At 39.7% G+C, this 22018-nt stretch overlaps 1 protein-coding gene across 2 annotated transcripts in view; it reads right to left on the reverse strand.

Annotated features, from left to right (window-relative positions):
- NCAM2 (neural cell adhesion molecule 2) overlaps positions 1-21268 on the reverse strand; it is a 503824-nt gene extending 482556 nt beyond the window's left edge. The window contains exon 1 of one of the 2 annotated variants that reach the window (XM_025995672.2): positions 20726-21268. In XM_025995672.2, the coding sequence (XP_025851457.1) occupies positions 20726-20780 (55 nt within the window). In that variant the 5' untranslated portion in view covers positions 20781-21268. The remainder of the gene's footprint in view (positions 1-20725) is intronic. The other variant, XM_025995673.2, reaches the window with a different exon arrangement.
- Positions 21269-22018: the final 750 nt, after the last annotated feature.

Raw genomic sequence — 22018 nt, forward strand, 5'->3', positions numbered from 1 at the left:
GTAACTAAAGTATATACAAGAAGATATGATTCTGGGTTTCTGACCATTACACTTACTTATTAGCTTTTCTAAAACTTTGTGAGAGATCATTGAGAAGGAAAAGTGTAAATATTCCTTATTAAATTGCTGACTCAAACAACTGAAATAATATGAAGAGGAAAAACACAGAAGTTTAATATTTAAGTACATATTTTCAGAGAACTTTGAGGCAACTTTGATCATTTAATTTATATTTACACCAAAACTGTTCTAATCAAGAACCTGGGTGGCTCAGTCAGTTAAGCAACTGACTCTTGATTTTGGCTCAGGTCATGATCCCAGGCTTCTGGGATTGAGCCCTGCATTGGGCTCTGAGCTCAGCAGGGAATTGGCTGAGGATTCTCTTTCTCCTCTTTCCTCTAGCCCTCCCTCTGCTCACTCAGGCATGCAATCTCTCTCAAGTAAATTAATAAATTTTTAAATATATATGTTTATGCTTTTAAAAAATACTCTTGTAAAAAAGTACAAATATTCTATAACATTTATCAGTAAAATATGCTAAATAGCAGTCCCCACAGCCAGATACTTATCTTTTTTTAAAATTTTATTTATTTATTAATGAGACACACACAGAGAAAGAGAAAGAGAGAGAGAGAGAGAGAGAGGCAGAGACAAAGACTGAGGGAGAAGCAGGCTCCACGCAGGGAGCCTGATGTGGGACTGGATCCCAGGTCTCCAGGATCAGGCCCTGCGTCGAAGGTGGCGCTGAACTGCCGAGGCACCCAGGCTGCCCGATACTTATCTTTTTTATTTAACACAAATTCCTTTTGTCACAGTTTTTAATCTCTACTTTTATTACAAATATAAATAGCACTGTAAGAGCATCATTCACTTGTTTTTTTCAACAGCTATTTACTGAGTATCCACTATGTGCATCACATAACATAAAGCCTTTGTGTATAAGCTTAGAATCTGATTTAAAAGACAAGATTAGTGAAAGTGAAATTAAAACAAAACCCAAGACTATATGAGATTATAGATGGGCAGTACTAATCTATATTCTAGTGGTTTATAAGAGAGAAAGGTAGTTTGGAATGACTAAGAAAGGTTTCAAAAATGAAGCAGGATTTGAGCTTCATTTTATATGATAAACTGAGCAAATTCAAAACTGCCATCTTACTATAAGGATCTAAAAAACTACTTCTAGAAAATTATTCTGAAATTTCTAGTGGGATCAAATCAATCCTCCTACTTTTGTAAACGTAATGATCACAAATCACTCATTGCCCTTTCTTTCATATTTCCATTTCCTTCTGATATGTCTACACACTGAGTCTTTATCATCTTGCAGCTCTGGGAACCTGCCGTCCAGGGCTCTGCACTCAATGCACTGAACCATCCAGCCCTTGACAGAGAGTGCAAGAGTGGAGAACCAACAGGTCACTATCAGGGGTGATTTTCAAATAGCACCTTTAAATAGAGCATGGCAGATGGATAGCTTTGAATGCTAGATCTTTAGAGTTAAAATCCAGGCACTTGAAAGAAAAGAGTATTTTCATAGTAAGTGGCCCTTTCAATATCAGTAACTGATGACTCAGAGCAAAGAGGTTATAAAAAATCCACAGAGAAAGAAGACTACACCTGATATAAGGACAGTTTCCTATTCCCTAAAAAGAGAAGAACTGCAGCTAGTTTTGGGGAAAGATAAAACAGGTGATGGTCAAGTGTCTCTTAAGAAAGTTATCTTTTCCTTCTTTGTGTTGTAATTCTTGGCAGGACCCAGAAGGCAACAGGCTGGCTTGTCCTTTTATCCCTACCACCATAATCTCTACTACCATCACCACTCACTCAAAGATTTGAGAGCAGAATAGGGTTTTTTTCTTTGTTTTCCAGCTGCAAGCATGGAAAGGGCACCAGCATGTCTGACAATAGGGAACAAAGATTGGGAAGGTTAATTAGCCCCACATGGCCCAAATGGTGCTCTTTCCCCAAGACCTCAGTGACTCAACTGTGATATGCAACAGATTTAATGTGTGTTCTTATAATCCCTTTATTATGATGCAGATCTTAAAGGAGAATAAATTGTCACTGAACTACCTTGGCCAGGGGAAGGAGATGTTAAAACTTAAACCAGAAAACCCAGTAGCACAGGAGATGGGGGGAACACCACCGGGTAAGTCATGAGGGAGGAACTACTAAGGCTCAGCCTCTGAGCATATCAGAGTCAGTGGGAGCTGAGGCAGAGCCTTATTCAGTAGTCTGGGAACCACCTTCATTGATCCTATCATGGAAAGGGACCAAAATGAAACATCCATATTGAAGGAGGCCATTAGGAGGAAATAACTGCCAGCTGACCCACAAGCTGGACCCGGGCAATCGGAGGCTCCTCATTCCCTCCCCAGGCCTTAGAGAGGATGCTATGCCAACTGTTCCCACAATGGGAGCCATTTTCAAGTATGCAGCCTTGAGCGAACGATGTGTTGGAGAGACCATCTGGATGGTATTCATGATTGCATCCAGTTAAGGCCTCTATATAAGTGTTCAAGATTGTGGCAGATAGGTGTAGAGATCTACTGTCTGCAGCCATTCAAGACAAGCCTTGCCTGTGCATTTATGAAGCCTGATTCTTCCCAATCTGCCTCTTTCTTTAATCATTTCTTGCCCCGTCCCCATCTGTGTGGGCCAGGTTGCAAACCATCTGGCCAGTGGTACAGATACTGCCCCAAATCTAAGCAGAACCAAGAGGCACACTTGACTTAAGGATGGATAAGAGTAGAGAAACAAATCAAGACAATAAGCTCCCACCTAAACCCAGACAAGAGTCTGAGTAGGGTTATGTGAAGAGGAGGAAAGTCCTTGAGAGGGAAACAGAACTTGGCACTAGATTCAGGATTTAAACAGTTCTGAGGTGGTCACATACTAAGTGGTGTAATTATCCTTAATTCCTTGTTCTGCCTCAGTTGTGAAGCCCTGCACCGTGATAGCAAACAGCTAACAAAGAACAGCAGGGAGGCCATAAAGGTCCCAAATGCTAAACTTACCAGTTGTTACCCACCCTTATCAATATGTGGGAAAACTAAAAGGAATGTAATCAATGGTGCGGTGATAACGCAGCTCTCCAAAACTAATAATTGTGTAAAAAAAAAAAAATTGTGACACCATACCACAGTATTGTTTTCCATAGAGCCAGACTCTCTTTAGAAGGCTGGTTGATAAATTCTCAAACAAACAGGTAATTATACCTTGGCTTTATAGTAATATTAATGGTGGTAAATATAATTGAACATTTACTATGTAAGTAGTGCTGTTACTATCCCCATTTTACAGATGAGAATATTAAGGAATAGAGGAGTGAATACCTTGATTGTGGCCTCTCATAGAGCAAGTGGGTGAGGAGGATTTGAATTTAAATCTGCCAGAGATCAGACTCTGTTCCCCATCTCACAGCCACTGATACGAAAGAGTATTTTGAGGGCCCAAAGCATTTGCATGCCTACAAATCAAAATAAAAATGTTTGCAAGTAAAATTAACAAAACTTTTGCCTTGACGCTAAAGGAAATGTAAAGATATTCAGATATTTAGCTCTAAGTAGAGATCTGGGCTTCACTGAGTATGGAACAGAGCTGGAAATAAAACACAGATGTTGAGTTATTTCTTGAAGACATCATTTGGGCCACAGGATCCAAATTTAATCACAGGAAACCACTACCAACTTGTGCATGGGAAAGTTTGGCCCCAGCACTAAGCAGCCATTGGCCTCAGTGGCTGGAACTGCCATGTGCTGGCACGAATTCATTTAGTACCCAACCACTCAGAGAGAATGCTTCACCAAGCAGCCACGCGATGTGAATTCTGAACACTTCCGAAACAATTTTGACTGGTGTCACCAAACCATAAGGACTAGAAGAATATCAAAAAAATCTTTTAAAATGGGACCATTCAATGCCATTTAGAGGAAAGGGAAAGCTCCTCTCAAAACACTTTTTATCTCCATAAAGCCATAAACCAGTCAATGATAAAGTTAATAGAAACTATTTAATTTGAACACTATTATTTGGCTGCAAATAAGTAAACTCAGTTGTCTTGAATACCTGCAAAGACAGAAATGCTTTATATGAAAAACATTAGCAACATATCTCACAAAAGCTCTTTACACAAATGAATTTGTTCTCTGTCATCAGAAATAGAAGCAGACTATCTGCTTAGTAATCCTCAAAAGGGACATGGCAATCAAACACAGATACAAGAGAATGTGTATCTACAATTTTATGATCCAATCCTTATTGTGATATTACAAATATGTTAAACAATTTGTTCAGCAGCATTGAAACAAATGTTGTAACTCAGTTGTACAGAGCAATGTAAAAGAGAGCATAACACTGCTAGGAACTTAGCAGGCTTCATGTCTTCAGTTGCAAACTGGGGAAAATGAAAATGAAGAATTTTTCAAGCATGTGCATGCATTTCAATCACAGTCCCTGAGCTGGAACCAAAGCATCCATGCTCCAAATGCTGATTTTATCTATATTCAGGGAATATGTTTTGATGGAAAACATCATAAATTATGAATGTTTGTGTGCTGGGAGTTTGTTTAAAAAAATAAGGTGGGAGAGCTGTTTAGCTGTTCATTTTGTGTTACAGAGAGACAACAGATATTGTTTTGTAGTCTTGAGAAATTAAACACTAGCTAATTAGTCTTCAGTTACACTAAGTGTGAATAATAAGTCCAATGTTTTATCATGGAGTACATTTTCTTCTTGGAGGCAAAAAGCAGCAAAGAACAAATCATTTTAAATATTAATGAATTTCAGCCCTAATGAAAATAATGGAATAAATAGAGCAAGGATTTTGACACAGCATAAAATGATGGAATGATTTTCCAGTTTATATATATATATATGTATATATATACACACACACACACATATATATATACACACACACACACATATATATACACAAAGGTATACACACACACACACACGCACACACTCCCCCCCACACACATACATAAATATATATTTTATATATTTGGCCATTCAGAAAAAACAGTGTTGATGAGAGTACCTGGCATGGGACGGGGGTGGGAGGAACTAGAATGACTTTCAAAGAAAAAGTAATTAAGAGTATGCACACAGTTTTATACCCTAAGCATCTTAATCTTTATCCTGCCTTTTAATTCATTGTATAGTCTCAGGAAGAAACCATCTAGAGGCCAGGAACTGATGTAGTTCACATCTTGGTCTAGGCATGTAGTAGATTAGCACTCTGATTAGTGAGTCTACTCACTTCAATACTTAGCCTGTCTCATCAGTAAATATGAAGTCAATATTCTTTGTTTCCAATTTCCACTTCTCTTTCTAGAGACCCTGGTCTCCATTTCTATTTTTCATTCAACTCTTCCAGAGACCAAGTGAGAATTTTTCCTTGCCCTCCTTAAATTTGAGAACATTATTCAACTATCTAGTTTGGGTAAAAATGAAATATATTTCCTTTAAAAAAATGAGTTTCTTTTATATCATAAGATTCTGGAAGACTGATCAGGTTTATGTGATTTGTTTGATTCCAAGTCTGTTACCCCAGCCCTGCCATACTTTGACCACAATCTTTAAGCATTATATAGTGGGAAGCATTCAATGCCTCAAATTAAAAGTAAACTTTTAATCAAATCCCACTTTGGCCACTTCATAGCTATGTGTCCTCAGGCAAACTGCTTTATCTACTCTCTCTTAATTTCATTATCTGTAAAATTTTAAAAAATGGTAAAAGATGTGTAAACACATATTAAATAAGATCAAGTATAACAGCTTTCTCAGACAATTTCCCAGGATATACCCTATTCACAAAGGAAGTTGGTATCCTTACCTACCATTCTTCAACTTAACAATAGTAAAACTATGCACAATGTTAACAGTTTCCTTTTACAGTGACCTGGCAGGGAAAGAGGATTCTGTTGCCAGCCAGCCAGGGTTCCAATCCCAACTCTGCCACTGAGCAGCTTTGTGAGTTTGACAGGTCATTCAAACACTTCAAAACCTGTTCCCAGCCCCTTCTCTACAACAGAATCATCTTCACAATTAGTCTGAAGAATTAAATTAGATCACACACACAAAGTACACTGAAATGGCACACTGTAAGTGATTAATAAATATTGAATTATTTTATTTTTAAAAGATTTTTTTTTTGTATTTATTCATGAGAGACACAGAAAGAGAGAGGCAGAGACACAGGCAGAGGGAGAAGCAGGCTTCCTGAGAGGAGCTTGATGTGGGACTCGATCCCAGGACCCCAGGATCATGACCTGAGCTGAAGGCAGATGCTCAACCTCTGAGCCATCCGGGTGCCCCATAAATATTAACTTCTGATACAGTTTACATTCTTTGTCAAAAAAGGCCCTCTCAGCATCCCTGTAGCAGACACATCTGGCCACCCACTGCACCCTATGTCCTCTCCCTCATTCTTTAGTCAATGAACAACTGAATTTGACTGAACGATCATAGGCTCCAAGGGAGACTAACTTTTCCCTCAGCAACAGAAAGGAATGGATTAGTAAGTGGAAATCATGGTGATGACATTCTCCTCACCAGCCATTAGTTTAGGGGAGTTCATATCATAGAATTCAAGCCAATGAGAACTGAAGGAAGACTGATCGATGATATATGAGGATTTTTATTTTTTTGTAATACAAGGTCAGTGAAATATTTTTCTTCCCTAAATTCAGATTTTATTGCAGAAGAATATAATACATGAAACTGTTGCAGCCACCTTTCTTCCATGAAGTCAAGGAAAAAGAGCAAAAAAATAAGGAGAAAAAGTCCAAACCTGCCTCTAGGTGGTTTCTTACATGCTATAATAGATTTTTATTTTTAAGCCCTATAAAATATGTCCTTTTCTTATTTGCCTCTAAACGCATCCTAAACTGATGTAATTTCATTATCAAAGTATTCAGTAAGTCAACCATGAACTGATGACCTACTGAATTATTAATAACGATAATGTTTTACAATAAGAAACGCCACTTAGAAATACAACTTATATTTAAATATTAATGTTAGCCCTTAATGAATTACACTAATCTGGACAATTAAACTGCCCCATCTTGCAGCCACCATGAACCCAATATTTCTAAAACCTGCTGGTTCTTTGTGCTCATTAACATTTTAAGTCCCTAAAAGATTTACTTGTTTACTAATTAGTAGTCACTCACCTAGAGTTTAACCATTCAAAAGAAATAGTCTGAGAGCAGTAAAAACCTGAAACTAGAGCTACTCCTAGTACTTCCTCTCTGCTTTCTCCTTTCTGTTTCTAAGGTACCATGTTTTAGTCAGAGAAAGGAGTCAAGTTTTAGAACCAAGTATTAACTAAATTTGAAATTTCAAGCCCTTTACTTATTAGATGCCACTTAACTTTTATGCAATTCAGTTCCCTCAACTGTAACATAATACTTCAGAATTCTATATATGTTGCGAATATAAAAATGAAGTAATGCATGTGAAAGTACCCTTCAGGGTGACTTACAATTTTTTTTTCTAGCATTCTCTGCTTTACCAAACTCTAACCAGGCTACACTTAGCTCTCCTCTCACCTAGGCCTCAACCTTGACCAATAAAGATTTGAATGAAACGCTAGCATTTTTAACAGCTCAAGGCTGCATCCCTGGAATGACTTAAAGTGGCTGAGAAAACTTAAGGCTGCCAAAAGACTTCCTATTTGCTCCACACCTCAGGATAGGACACCTGTCTCCCAACCTCTGTGGGAAAGTAGGAACGTTTGATAACCACCAGTTAACAAACCCAGGTAGATTTCAAACAGACCAAACCATCCTTCTAACATTTTGCAATTTTTCACTTCCCTAATTCTACTGAGCCCCCACATACCTCGCTTGCTATTCCCTCATTCTCCCTTTTAAAACACCCAGTCTGGGGCACCCAGGTGTTTCAGTGGTTGAGCATCTGCCTCTGGCTCAGGTTGTGATTCCGGGGTCCTGGGATCTACTCCCACATCGAGCTCCCCACAGGAAGCCTGATTCTCCCTCTGCCTATGTCTCTGTCTCTGTCTATATCTCTCATGAGTAAATAAATAAAATCTTAAAAAAGAAAACAACACCCAGTCACCTCTGTACAAATCAAAGTTGAGCTCAGCTCACACTAAGCTCTTCACCCTACTGAATATAGTCATATACTTCATTTCCAACATGGTCTATTACTGATTAAAATCTGTCCTTAACTGTTGTGACCAGTGCCTTGCTTTGTTTATCTCTGACACGTCTTCATTCAATTAATCCATTAAATATTTACAAGCAGACACTGCTCCTTGAGGACACAAGGTTGTCTGTTGTCCCTCTCTATGTTGTTGGGCATCTCCTTCTCCCCCTGCACACATGTAACTGTCAGACTTGATCCCAGCTCTTCAAAGTCTGACCCCACCATCCACTTCCCTCATTACCTTTTAGCTGATGAGTTATCCTTGAAACAAAACAGTGACTGATCTTTACTAACAGTATTTACTTTCCTTTCTCATTCTTAGCTCCCTGCATGCCTTTCTGCTCAGGAGTCAGAATGTGTTCTGGAGTCACAATTAGTAAAAGATAATTTTCACGTCTTACAACAACCTCTCTTCTCCCATCACACACCCACGTGTGGGTACAGCATCTGAGATGTGAAGACTTTTAAATGAGGTGCCTTCTGAGAGGCAGCCAAACAGGAAGAGACAAGTGAAAGTTACCTTAACAAAAGTCCCCTGACCAGCCATAGTCAGTAAATTTAATCCCTTGATTTTCCTAGCAAGAGAGACATTCTGCTTAAATAAGGCATCTTTTACCAAATAATCTGTATTCATGTACAGCGTAGGATGGAGAGTATTTTTAATAAAATGTTTCATAAAATAGGAACAGAACAAGGACTTGAAGGAGAAAATACATGAGCAATTTAGGGTACTTCATAATTGCTCAGAATTCCATTCTAAACATTATTTAAATATCATAAGAATACTAAAGTTGAATACTTTCTATCCACTTTGGATATGCTGTGAAAGTTTTCAGTAAAGCACAGAGAGTGACATAATATCATTTAATAGCCTGTGCTGAGTTTTGTTGCTAAATTGCAGACCACACACAATGCCCACAGAAGTAAAATGCATTAGCATGGGGCTCTCGTGAGGGGGCTCCGAAATAAAATGACTCAAGAGGATAATCAATTAAAGTGATTATAAATTATGTGAAATTTAAGGGGGGAAATGAAAGTAAAAATGGATGAATCAGGAGCAGTGGTCATATCTCTAATTGCCAACTGTGTTTCACGTTAGAAGTGGCATACGCAATACCGGTAACATTAGCGCATAAATGGAAGGAAGACAAATAAATAGGTGATAAAGACATTCTGGAGTATCTGAAAATGTATTCAACCCAATTAACTTAAATGCTCTTACCACTGAAATCAGACATAGAAACATCAGAAAATCAGGACAAAATATGGCTACCAGACAGGAGGGGATTTTTTTTTTAGGTTAAAATGAATTTCATTTTTTAAAAAGAAGCAAAACCCAAGTGTCTATGAAACAATAAGGTAAAATACTCTTATCTTACTTGTCTTCCTATACATACAGTTTAAAATTGGCTTCCAAAAATCATTGATTGAATAATCAACTTTTAATTAACCCCAGGGATTATCTTGATTTTTTCAGGGCTTTAAATACTTGCTGTATTGACAAATCAGACATTTACTATTGACAATATCTAATCTGTTTAATTATACCATTATCAACATATTATATCTTCCTCATTTATTTCTACGTATTGAAGACTTTGAAACCTCAACAACGTAATGGTCTCCTATTCCTCAGATAAGGCTTCAAAAGAACAAATCTTACAGTAAGATTTAAAAGTTTGCTTTACTCCTGGTCTAACTTATTTTCAGTACTGGAGATAAAGCAGGTTATCTTTTCTTTCCTTCCGAATTAAGTAATCACTGTGACTGGATTACTTAATAGATACTCAAATATTTAGTGAAGGCCTATCACGTGCAGTAGTGATATAAACAAAATCTTTAAAACAAATACACAGACCAACAGATAATATATTCCCAACAGTCAGAACTAAATATATTTTTAAATAGTTAGTTTGTTTTACTCTCGCTGGGTAATATTTAAATATTCATTTAGCACATATTTACTAAACATCTACTATGTTCCAGGAATACACATATGAATTTACAGTGAACTCCCTAACTATTACACTGTATTTAATAGCAAGCCAGCATGGAAAGGCATTCTTGCTCTCAGGGAGTTCATAAAGAAGGTCACATACAGTTACAGTGAAGTCTGACATGCAGAATTCAGGTATATTACCACCTATGATTGTATCTTCAGTGTCCTGCACATTGACTGGTGATTAGGTATATTGAGAAAATATACCTAATAGGTATATTGAGAAAAAGAATGATGTCTTCACTGATGACATGGATTAGCTGAGTTTTGAAGAAAAATAATGGGAATTGTCTGAGCGAAGGAAGTTAGGAAAAGTGTGAAATACATGAGCTGTGTTAACACAGAGCCCAAGTCTGGGGATCTCAGAAATGGTGCAAAACTGCTTGGTGGGCATGGTAATAGGCATGAGTCTAAGAAAACAAGATCCTGAAAATGAATAAAAGGTAAATGTCTTAACAGTTTTAAGACAGGAACTTCCAAGTAATTCAAGTGAAAGGGAGTCCTCTAAAATGAACAGCACGTGTAAACACAGTCCAAAAATAACTTTGAAGAGCCGAATAACATAAACTATCTTCTGTGCCACAGTTATTTCTGTTTTTTTTTAAAGATTTTATTTATTTATTCATGATAGACACAGGGAGAGAGAGGCAGAGACACAGAGGGAGAAGCAGGCTCCCAGCAAGGAGCCCGATGTGGGACTCGATCCAGACCCCAGGATCATACACTAAGCCAAAGGCAGATGCTCAACCACTGAGCCACCCACGCGTCCTGCCACAAAGTTATTTCTGAGAATTGCTCCATTAATATGAGTAAAATATATTTCTGCAAAAGCACGGACTTTAGAATAGGAAAAATGCTGTATAAAGAATAAAATATTTATATCAAGTCCTGGGCCAACCATTTTTCAAGTCTTTCTTCCTGGCCAAGTAATTTGACCTCTTCGGCATTCATTTTCCTCTTTTCTAAATCAGGAATAGTATCTACGTTTCAGGGTAATTGTGGGACTTTAGGTAGGTAAATTTAAGTTGACCATCTCAGCATATAATATATCCATTCGAAATTGTTAAATTCCACAAGGTAACCTACTAACCCTTTGATATTTCAAAAGTGTAATCCAGTTTAAAGTATTAATATATAATTAATTATATAATTATAATTATATATATAATATATATAATTAATATATAATACTATATACAATAGGTAGGGTGAAGCCAGTGATTCTGCAATAAAGAATATAAAAAAGAAGTAAACAGGATTGAAAATGTTTTCAGTTAGCATTAGAAAATTATATATGGTTTATGTAAGTAAAGAAAATTTTTTTTTTAAGTAAAGAAAATTAAAAAAAGAAATAGGTCAATATCATTGATCAGTACTTTGACAAAGATTATGACATATACTTCATGTCATATCTAATTTTCACATAATTTGTGTTTCACATTTCTCTCATCAATGACACAAAGCTATCACTATAATATAAAGATGCAACTTGCTCTGTTCAGGCAGTATATTCAAATACTTGTCATTGGTAGATTAAAAATAATCAGAGAGAAATTAAGGAAGGCAATATATATAAAAGTAATCAGAAAGAGTAGTACTGTATTATTAGAAAACTGCTTGAGAATGGACAAGTTACAATAAAAGAAACACTGTCCACAAACCCTCATTAATCCTTAGAACAAAGTATAAGTGTGCTTATTTTCTTAAATTAGGATATACTCTATTCTACTGTAAGTCTTAGCTTTATTACATTGGTTTATTGTACAAGTGGTGGCATGCATTTCTATGCTAACACCACATTTGCATTCCTGAAAAACGCTGGTGCCTGCAAAATTACGCAGTAAAAAATATCATGGCTTATTGGAAAAGACAGGATTAGAGGTCAGAACATTCCAGACCTACAGAAATGTGTAACCAAGCACTAACAACAACCATAACAATCCTAATTAAAATACTAGCACTGTTAAATCTTTCCTGATGCTTGTACCTAGCATTTGCATTTTCTTTCAAGATGCAGGGCCTGAAGGGCATTCACTTTAAAATGAAAACTATGATCAGGGTGTAGCCTTTTAAAAAGTAAAAACAAACACATCATTTTAACACAGGAAAAAATAACTTTCCAGTTTTTTAAGCTATACTCTCAGTATTTCCAGAAATATAATATATCCAGTATATATACATTATATATATAATTTAAAATATTATATATAATATTTCCAGTATATAATATACTGGAAATCAAGGTGGTTCTTAAACTGCTAAACAGATACTTGCAGTAAAGGAAAACATTTGAGTTAATTTTTCATATTTTTTATTAACATCTTCATAGATTGCCAAGACTTTCTCTTTAACAGTGAGAAAGCTTGCTCTTGATCACTTAAAATTTAATGAGCTAAAGAAGTAATATATGGAGCAACACAATTCCTGTATCATCCCCCTATTAACCAATCATGTATCAAAAACACACACAAAGAAACAGAAGTATAGGGATCCCTGGGTGGCGCAGCGGTTTGGCGCCTGCCTTTGGCCCAGGGCACGATCCTGGAGACCGGGGATTGAATCCCACATCAGGCTCCCGGTGCATGGAGCCTGCTTCTCCCTCTGCCTGTGTCTCTGCCTCTCTCTCTCTCTCTCTCTCTCTCTCTCATAAATAAATTTAAAAAAAAGAAAGAAAGAAAAGAAACAGAAGTATATCTTAAATGCACAGGATGCTCTTTGGCTGCAACTTTGGATGTCAGCCACAGACCCTAGTTAATAGCTCAAGGCCAATCTGACATTCTCAATCTCAAGACAACATCTATCAATGGTGATTTTGTCAGGATTAAAGGAGACAATGAGTGAAAATACCTGGCACAGCACCCTGGCACACAGTAGGCACTCAAAAATACTAGTTCCTTTGAAGATTCACAGAAAAATGTCCAATTCTATGTATTTAATATCAAGGTTTTTTTAAGTTTTGATTTTAGTTTATTTTCACTTCTTTTTAATTTTCTTATTTCATGTTTTATTTCTCCAGAATAAAAAGGGATAAAAAGCTATGTATAAGCACAGAAAAATGAAGAACATATAATAAAAGCAAATTTGACCTACATGCTTCTGAAATTTTACTCAAAATCCAGACACATACACACCAATTAATATTAGAGTGCAAACAATGATGGAAGACAAGAGAACAAAGTTAAATGAAAGTGGAGAAAAATTCTGAAACGAGGATCAACAGCTGGCCTTTCCAAAGTTAATGATGACATTACCATCTAGATGTTTCATGGATACTTCAAAGTCAACATATCAACATAGAAAATCACAAACAAGCAAAACATAAACAAAACAAAACAAAAAACCCTCTTGCCTAAAATAAATGGTTGCATTTATCTATTTCCCTATTTCTATTTTTTTATTTTTTTATTTTTTTTAAGATTTTTTTATTTATTCATTCATGAGAGACACAGAGAGGGAGAGAGGCAGAGACACAGGCAGAGGGAGAAGCAGGCTCCATGCAGGGAGCCCGATGTGGGACTCGATCCTGGGACTCCAGGATCACGCCCTGGGCCAAAGGCAGATGCTAAACCGTTGAGCCACCCAGGGATCTCATATTTCCCTATTTCTATTAAGATAATCATTCTTTCTGTCAAAAAGGCTTAAAATTTCAGGTACTACATTTTTCCCAATTTCCCAAATCGAATGACATATGAAGATCCATTAATTCTTCCAGAGAAACACATGTCACGACCCCTCAACTCCTTTATCATTTCCCTCAGGTCCACCCCATGCATGGTCAGGAGACTTAAAAACAAATCAAATTTTAGTCATGTTCTTTTCCTGCCCAAACAACAACTCCTAAAGATATAGACCCGAGAGTCAAGCTGAGCCTGGCCTCAAGGCCTTTCTACCTCTCTGTCCCACCAATATTTCCACAATCATGCCCAACAACTAACCTTTCCAAACTCTTAAATTAATTGAATTGGATTATTTCTGTCCTCTGAACACTTGGGGCATCCTTTCTCACAGTATGCTCACCTGTTTTGAATCCCTTGTCTTATCTTCTCCATTTTCCATGTTGAATACCCTTCTGCTTCAGTGAATGGCAAGGTGGGGTCCTGGTTAAAAGGCAAGTCTTTGGACGTGTCCTGAGTTCACAGCTTTGTTTCTTGGCTGTGCAACCTCAGATAGTCATTTAATTTTTCTATGCCTCATAGCCCTCAAGTGTAAAAGGGGAATAGCAATATAATAATTAGAAGGCTATTTTACATATTAAGCTAGTTAAGTACATGTAAAGTGCTTACCATAGAGCCTGGCAGTTAGCAAACACTCAACAAATTTTAGCTCTTTCTAGGTGCTGAATTCCTAAGGGCTTATTTAGGCTTTTTAATTTTTAGTTAATTATATAAATTTCCTCATTTTGCAGCATTTTGTTGACCAAGTTTATTGATCTCTGTTATGCTGATTTGGCTTTTATATTTTTTGCCTTCTCAACTACCAACATTGAATTCTGTGTACTACCCCTCCCACACACATGCAAATTTTCAAATGAATACATTAAATATATTTAAAATATAGGCACTGAACTAGAAGTGAGAAAATCGAATCCTAACTCCAGAAAACTACTAACTATAAACGATATAGGCAAATCAGGGAATTCCTCTGTACCTCAATTTCTTCATCCACAAAATAAATATTCCTTTGGATTCTTGAGCATTCTTTACAAGGACGTTGTATGAACTTTGAAATAGTGGTCTATACTGTTACGAGATGCTGGCATTGTATTCATTATAAGGCCTGCACAAGTGTTTGTTAATCGATGAACTGACAAAATGGCACAAAATTTAAATATCACCATTACTTTGAGCTGAAGAAATGTTAGATTAATTTTCTTAAACCAGTGCAAAAGCCTGGTGTTCAGGGAACTGAATTAAGAGTTTGGAGACCAGAGCTCTAGTTACTATTTGATCCTTACTAAATCACTTTTCCTAATTGTGTGCCCATTCTAAGCCTCTCTGCAACTAATTTCAGCCTGGTGTTGGCCCATAAAACGGATTTATGATACAATAAGAAATCCATTCCTCAAGACCCTTTACTGCCATCTGCTGGAAAACTGTGAAAATAAATATGTATTCTATCACCATGACTATGAGTGGCGCCCCCTGCAGTTGTTCATCACGCAACCTATACAACCATTCCTCTGAATATCACTGAATAAGGTGTCTGAGGCACTGTGAGGATTCAATAAATGTTAGATAAATGAGTAATTGATGAATGAACCACTCATCCATTAATTACATTATCTCTGCCCCCCCTCAATATTTGTTTATAATCACAGAGCAGTTTTTAATGACTTAAAAAATTGAATAAATGGAATATTTTTAAACCATGAACAGCTTTATCTGTATTCATAATATACATCCGGCATTATAACGTCTGTCATAGTAGGGTTGACATTTTATAGGAGGCGTACACATATCTATTATCACAATTGCTCCTCACAGCGGTATAGCAACTATTAGATATATTTATGTCTGATTTTCAAATAAGCACATGATGGCTCTGAGAGTTTAAGTTGTTTCTTCAAAGTCAAGAGATTTAATGGTCTAAGTCCTCTGATTTCAAATTCAATGTTCTCTCTGCTTCCCTGCTAGTTTTAATAACAAAATGAAGCCAAGAAAATTTTGACCAACTGATTTGAAACCCTTAAAACCGTCATCTATTGATTGTTATGTTTGTAAATACTCATAAAATTCCTTACTAGACTTCTTAACTATTTAAATTCAGACATGTTTGTTTCATTACATCATAGCTTTCTAAAATGCCTTGTTATGGCTGATGAACCATTCACTACTGGCAGAGGTGAATATGTGACACCAGGAAGTACGTTGATAGCCATTTGGAATCAGCACTATTACAACTGTAAAACTGTAAATAGTTAAAAGTCATTAAAATATTTTAAATAGTGCCACATAGAAGCACTTTTATTTGCTGAACAATTAAAGATACCTTAGCTCTATGAAGCTCAGGAATATTACATGTAATAAAAGCCTAAAAGCACTGGGTGCATCTCAAAGTGTTCTCCTATCATATAATTTGGAAAATTAAAACTAATTTATAATCTTTTAAATAGGTCTATCTTCAATATAATTGGCATAGTATAAAGGGCACAAAGAACGTACAATCTAGGTTAATAAAACTTGAAATACAACGGACGGTATCCCCTTTATAAGAATATTTAAATTATTAAATTAATTTCACATACACCAACACCCGGAGGACTCATTTTATTCTGGACCTAAACAGAAACAACAACAACAAGCAATTCAAACTTGCTCTACCACTTATCAAGCACTTTCTTCATGTTTTCAAAAGTTCACTACTATGAGAGATGACCCTGAAAACAGATAAATTAAAATCGTTTCCCAAATGTCAAAAGCCAGAGAGAGCAGCAGGACTAGTTCCAGGGCCTTCTGATTGGCAACCTTGTCTCCATTCGCATTGCTCCCTCACAAGGAAATAAGACAAAAACAAATGAGACTGTAAGGCTTGGTTACCAGCCTCAATTTCTATAGCTCATTTCTCAGTCCCATTACAAACTAGCTGTATGTTTGAAAGAAAGCCATTTTATTCACTCAATTTTATGAAGTTTGACTTTAGTCTTGTAGTGAATGAGGTCATTTTCTTCCATTAATTGCTTCTCTAATAGGACATTACCTCTGGAAGAACATTAGCCCCCTGTGTCACTAGAAAGGCTCACTGGACCCCCTGGGACCTACCTACCACCTTCCCTTCTTGCTCTTCTCCAGGGCTCCGATTCAGCTTTAGAAACTAAAGTGGCCAAGTGGTCTGCTTAATTCCTTTGACATCAAGCAGGAAAGAAAACCCTCTGGGTTGTTCATGGACAATAACAATATTAATTCACACAGCCTATCTTCTCTAAGTGCAAATGCATATGGAGTTGATTCAATAGAAACGTTGCACAAGAGGCTGACATCAAAGAATTAGAGCAGAGTAGATTAGAAAGGATGTGAGAGAGGCTGTCTGCCTAACAGCCTACCCTGAAGACAGGTTTGTGGAGACCTTCCTGTAGAAGTGAAACTCGTAGTCACCCACACACACACCCACACACACACTCCACACTTCCTGTAGAAGTGAACCTAGTAGTCACCCACACAGCCACACACACCCACCCAAGCCTTATTTTTAGCAGGTACACTTCTCTAATGAAGGATGTCCTACTAGCACTTCACCAGAAAGAGAAAATGTAAGCAGATGCCTGTAAGTTCAACTGATTAACTGGGCAATTCACCTCCCCCTCCCCATGATTTTGGCTTAGGTAAGTGCTCTAACTGTGTGGCTGAACTGGATTGCAAAAGAGATGAATAGCTAGCTCTGTTCTTACCTTACAGTTTCATACAAAAAAATCCTTCTGTTTCATATATGTAAGCATCCAGGAATAGATCTTTATTAATCACACTTGAGTAATTTTTAAAAGGAGAAGACAATTATTTAAGACAGTGAAAAAGCTTCAGGAAAACAGCCCATACATATTACAGTTTGGGAATTGGAATTTACGCAGATCCAAACAGCAAATGCACTGAGAATCACAGACTCGGGTTACTGATTGAGATTTACGATGACAAGAGACTGTGACCAAGTTTTGAATACAAAAGAAAAATAATTGCAAAAGTTAAGAGTTATAGAATCTCCCTTCCATTGACAATTAAATTCAGACTTGACAGTTAAATCCCAACCTTACTTCGCTGGATATTAATCTTGCAGTGGAAATGAGAGGCTTTTGAGGGGAGCATTTCTGCTATAATAAAGGCTCTCACTACAGTAGAACAATAATGTTGTGTTGAAAGTTAGAACTATTAGACCTTGTTAGCTAATTATGGTATTGGCATCCACTTAAGTTGCTCAGTTTTTCACTTCTGTCATTTTCTGCTGTTCAACTGCTGCAGTTCAAAACGTTTTGACTACTTAAAAGGGAATACATCATCGTTGCCTTTCCCCAGTCTAACTGCACACCACTTTCCAAAGCAATAGCTTCAATCATGCTTCATAAAATCCCCTGCAAGTATATTGTTGGAAACATAAATCAGCAAGCTGAGATTTTAGTATTTCTAAGGCAAGCTCAGGGATCACAAACTGGAGGCTTTTCCACGGCCCCACTTATAAAAGAATAAACAAAATTATGAGTTACACTAGATCCCTTTTTTTTCAAAAACTGCTCCAGTGGTGTGTCTGGTACTTGCTTCTGCATCCTTAATTGGAGAACAAAACACTAGCATAGAAGAATTGGACTCCAGGATCAGGATTGCTGTTTCCACGCATCTCTGACTTCATTAGGACACATGGCACAGAAGTACTACATGTTCAGTTTCACAAAAGCTAGGTCTCTCTGACATGCATCTACGCCTCTACGAGTGCCATGCATTTTTAAATCGCACTAGATAGAGAGATCTTTAGAACGATGCTCTCCTCCTCCTCTGTTTCATTACAGTGAATATAGGCTCCCTTTCAGGCACGCTTTAGTTTTAGAGCCCCTCTTTACAATCACTCTGCATTCTGAATTATGTATTAGGGGAGTCACAATTTCAGATATGTCACACATACAGAGCCAAATTAAATTGTGTCTGTGTATAATACTTAAACATTCCTAGATTTCTCTTTTGTCCCCCAAATCCCAACACACTTAGTGTCTATAGCTGTAAATTCACAGACCCCACCACTGAGACATATTTCTTCCCCAAACCAGTCACAATGCAATCATAAGTCTGCATAAACTTGCTTTCTATTATGCTCCCGTCTTACTCCTCACTGGCCACACTCGGTTAATTGCAGGGCTATTTTAACTGCAATTTTCAGGGGCTGCTTCTTAGGATTCACTAATACCTGTCCGTGTTATAAATGAACAGTTAAACATAATCAGCAGCTCTGCCAAAATGAAAGCAGCATGTCCGTAGGGCATAAAGTCTATGTTGATCTTTGCTATAATAGTGATTAAATTAACTGGGCTGATATCAGCTTTGGATGGACACATCTGCAATTTCGCTGTGACTGAAATTTTGCATACTCTATGTTATTAAGGGAAAATGAGCAGCATCTTTTCCAAGACACTTCATAAACTATGGCAACATTCGGTGTTTGCATTCTGATTTCTGAACATAAAAATCTGCATCCAATCGTGTTTCATCAGCAACTAACACTGTATAGCTTTAGGGAGGTGAGGGCAGAGAAAGGAAGGCTTCATATCCAAAATGTCAAGCCCTGCTGAAGAATGATAGAAGGACCCAGGGAGTGTGGAAGAACAGAAACCACCATTTCTGGGCTTAAAATGGAGTTCTACTACCCCCTGCTGGACCACACGAGCAACACAGAGGAGGAGAGCAAACGCTTAGTATTGAACACAGTGGAGATATTTTAACTTGTCTTGTAATTTATGTTTTCTCAAAAAAAAAAAAAAACAATTTTCATGCCATACTAATAATGCAACACTCTACGCAATTATTACACACCACAAAATCGCTGCTAGTTTCTCTTTCGCTAGAGACTGCCACCAATGCATGCTTTATGGCATGTTGTGTTCCCAATTAAATGTCCAAACTTGTGTGGACAGTTGAAAATGCTTGCATTCATTACAAATATATTTTACGTGAACGCGAACTACCCAAACAAAGCAAGATAAATTCAGATCTATCTCTATACAGATAAACAGAGGTGGCTTCCACAAATTCTCCCAGGTTATTCTAGTAAGCTATTCAATTTTTTTTTTTTTTTTTTTTACCCCTCCAGAGATTAAAAATCTCACCCAGCTCTCCACAAGCTAAAGCATCCCTTACAGGTGTAATTACAACCTGAAGCTATAAAAATTCCCAACCTTGATGTATTAACAAGGGTGGGGGGGGGGGAGCTGGAAATGAATGACTGCAACACATGCCTAGTTTTATCCATTTGCCGTCTTACACACCACATCCAGGGCCCCTCTTTTAGTTTCAATAGAAATAAACCATCACCATTCACCTCCCAGTCAGGAATTGGGGTCTCGGGAAAGGGGGGGGGGGGACAAAAAGAGTCTCTTAAGAATTGCATTTCTTGCACACCAGAGACATTTCAGCAACGAGTTTGATGCTGATAGTTTTTGCTCCTTCTGTAAAACATCGTCGTTCCCTTTCCTTCCGCAACCTCCGATATTTGACTGTGAACACACAGCAACGTACTCAGCCAATTTTTGATAATGGAAATCGGAGAAAGCCAACAGCCCGGAAAAAAAAAAAAAAAAAGAAAGAAAGAAAAGAAAAAATAGAAAAAGAAAAGAAGCAGTTTGCCTAGATCTCCCGCTCACTGATGCCAACCTCCAAATTCCGTATTTTCTCTCATTTAAGGGTCTCCGCAGCACCGATAGCGTTTCCAGCGGCAGCTAAAATAAACCGGGAAAATGAAAATCACAAGCACCGCGACTGGAACTTTTCATCTAATTCTTCGGTGCCTCCCTGTGCCGCTCCCGGTCGGGGAAGGGGGAGGGAAAGTGGATGCAATAGGGCGCCGCGCTCCTACCTTGCCCGCTGCTGACGAGCAACCCGAGCAGGTGCAAGGAGAGGAGGAGGCTCATGTTCAGGACGCGACCCTGGAGGACAGACGGTCCCAAAGTTGTTAAGTCCAGCCCCGGAGAGGGGACGCTCCGCCGCCTCGGCCGCCTGGGCTGCAGCCGCCGCCGCTCCCGGGTGCCCCGGCCGCCCGCAGCCCGCGCGCTCCTCCTCGCAAAGTGACTGCGAGCTCCGCGCCTCGCCGCACTATATCCAGGCGGCGGCGGCGGCGGCGGCGGCGGCAGCAGCGGCCGCCGCGGCGGCAGCAGAGCCGGGCGGGGAGGGAGGCGCGGGCGGGGGCGCGGGCGCGGGCGCGGGCGCGGGCGCGGGCGCGGGGAGGGGGCGCGGCCGAGGTGTATCCCTCCGCGCCGCGCGGCCCCGGATTCGTCCGCAGTGGAGCTCGCGGCCGCGGGTTCGGTCCCGGGCGCCTCCGGCCGCAGCGCCGAGGACGAGGGCGGCGCGGAGCCCTGCACCGGGGCTGGAGCTGCGGGCGCCGCTCGAAGCGCGTCCGGACTTAGCCGGAGCGGGGCAGCGGGGGCAGCGGGGGCAGCGGGGGCAGCGGGGGCAGCGGGGGCGGGCGGTGTGTCCCGCGGGCCTGGACCCTCCGGGGGCGTGGGGGGAGATGCCGCGTCCCCCCCGCTCGCCCCATCGGCCGGCTGCCCCCTTCCCTCGCTCCCCCTTGTGCCGCGGCGGGGGGGGGGGGGGGACAGTTGTCCTCGGGGTCCGCACGGCCCGTCCCCTCCGGCCACAGAGGGGGGGCGGGAAGGTGTGGACGGAGGTTCCCGTGCGCCTCGCCCCTCCGCCCTTAAGCGCAGGTACCTGAGGGAGAGAGGCCGGGAGGAGGCGAGACGCTGCAGGGGCCTAAGTCTCCCTCCCCGGGGCCGCGCTCAGCCTCGCCGGGCCCCGCGGGGAGGGCGACCCCGGGGATGCGCTCGCAGCCCGGCGCCCCCGACACACCTGCGCGCGCGGGACCGGGGGACGGAGCCGTGGCGGGCGGGCGCCCAAACTAGCTCCTTCTCTGGAGGTTGGGGCACGTCCTTGGGGAGCCGGGGAGACAGGTCGGAGCGATGGAGGCCTGCGGCCAGGCCCGGCCCATCGCAGCCTCCCCGGCCCCGGGCCCTCCCTGGAGGCGCGGCCCCGTGCAACGGACGGACGGTGCGTCCTTTCATCTAGAGGTTCGTCCTGTTCCTGGGGTACCTGACGCCCAGCGAGACCCCTGGCCATTTCCCTCCGAGCGAGGACACTCAAGTAGGAAGCAGGAGGG

Source organism: Vulpes vulpes, chromosome 15, assembly GCF_048418805.1.
Source record: "Vulpes vulpes isolate BD-2025 chromosome 15, VulVul3, whole genome shotgun sequence".
In the NCBI taxonomy this organism is placed as follows: domain Eukaryota; kingdom Metazoa; phylum Chordata; class Mammalia; order Carnivora; family Canidae; genus Vulpes; species Vulpes vulpes.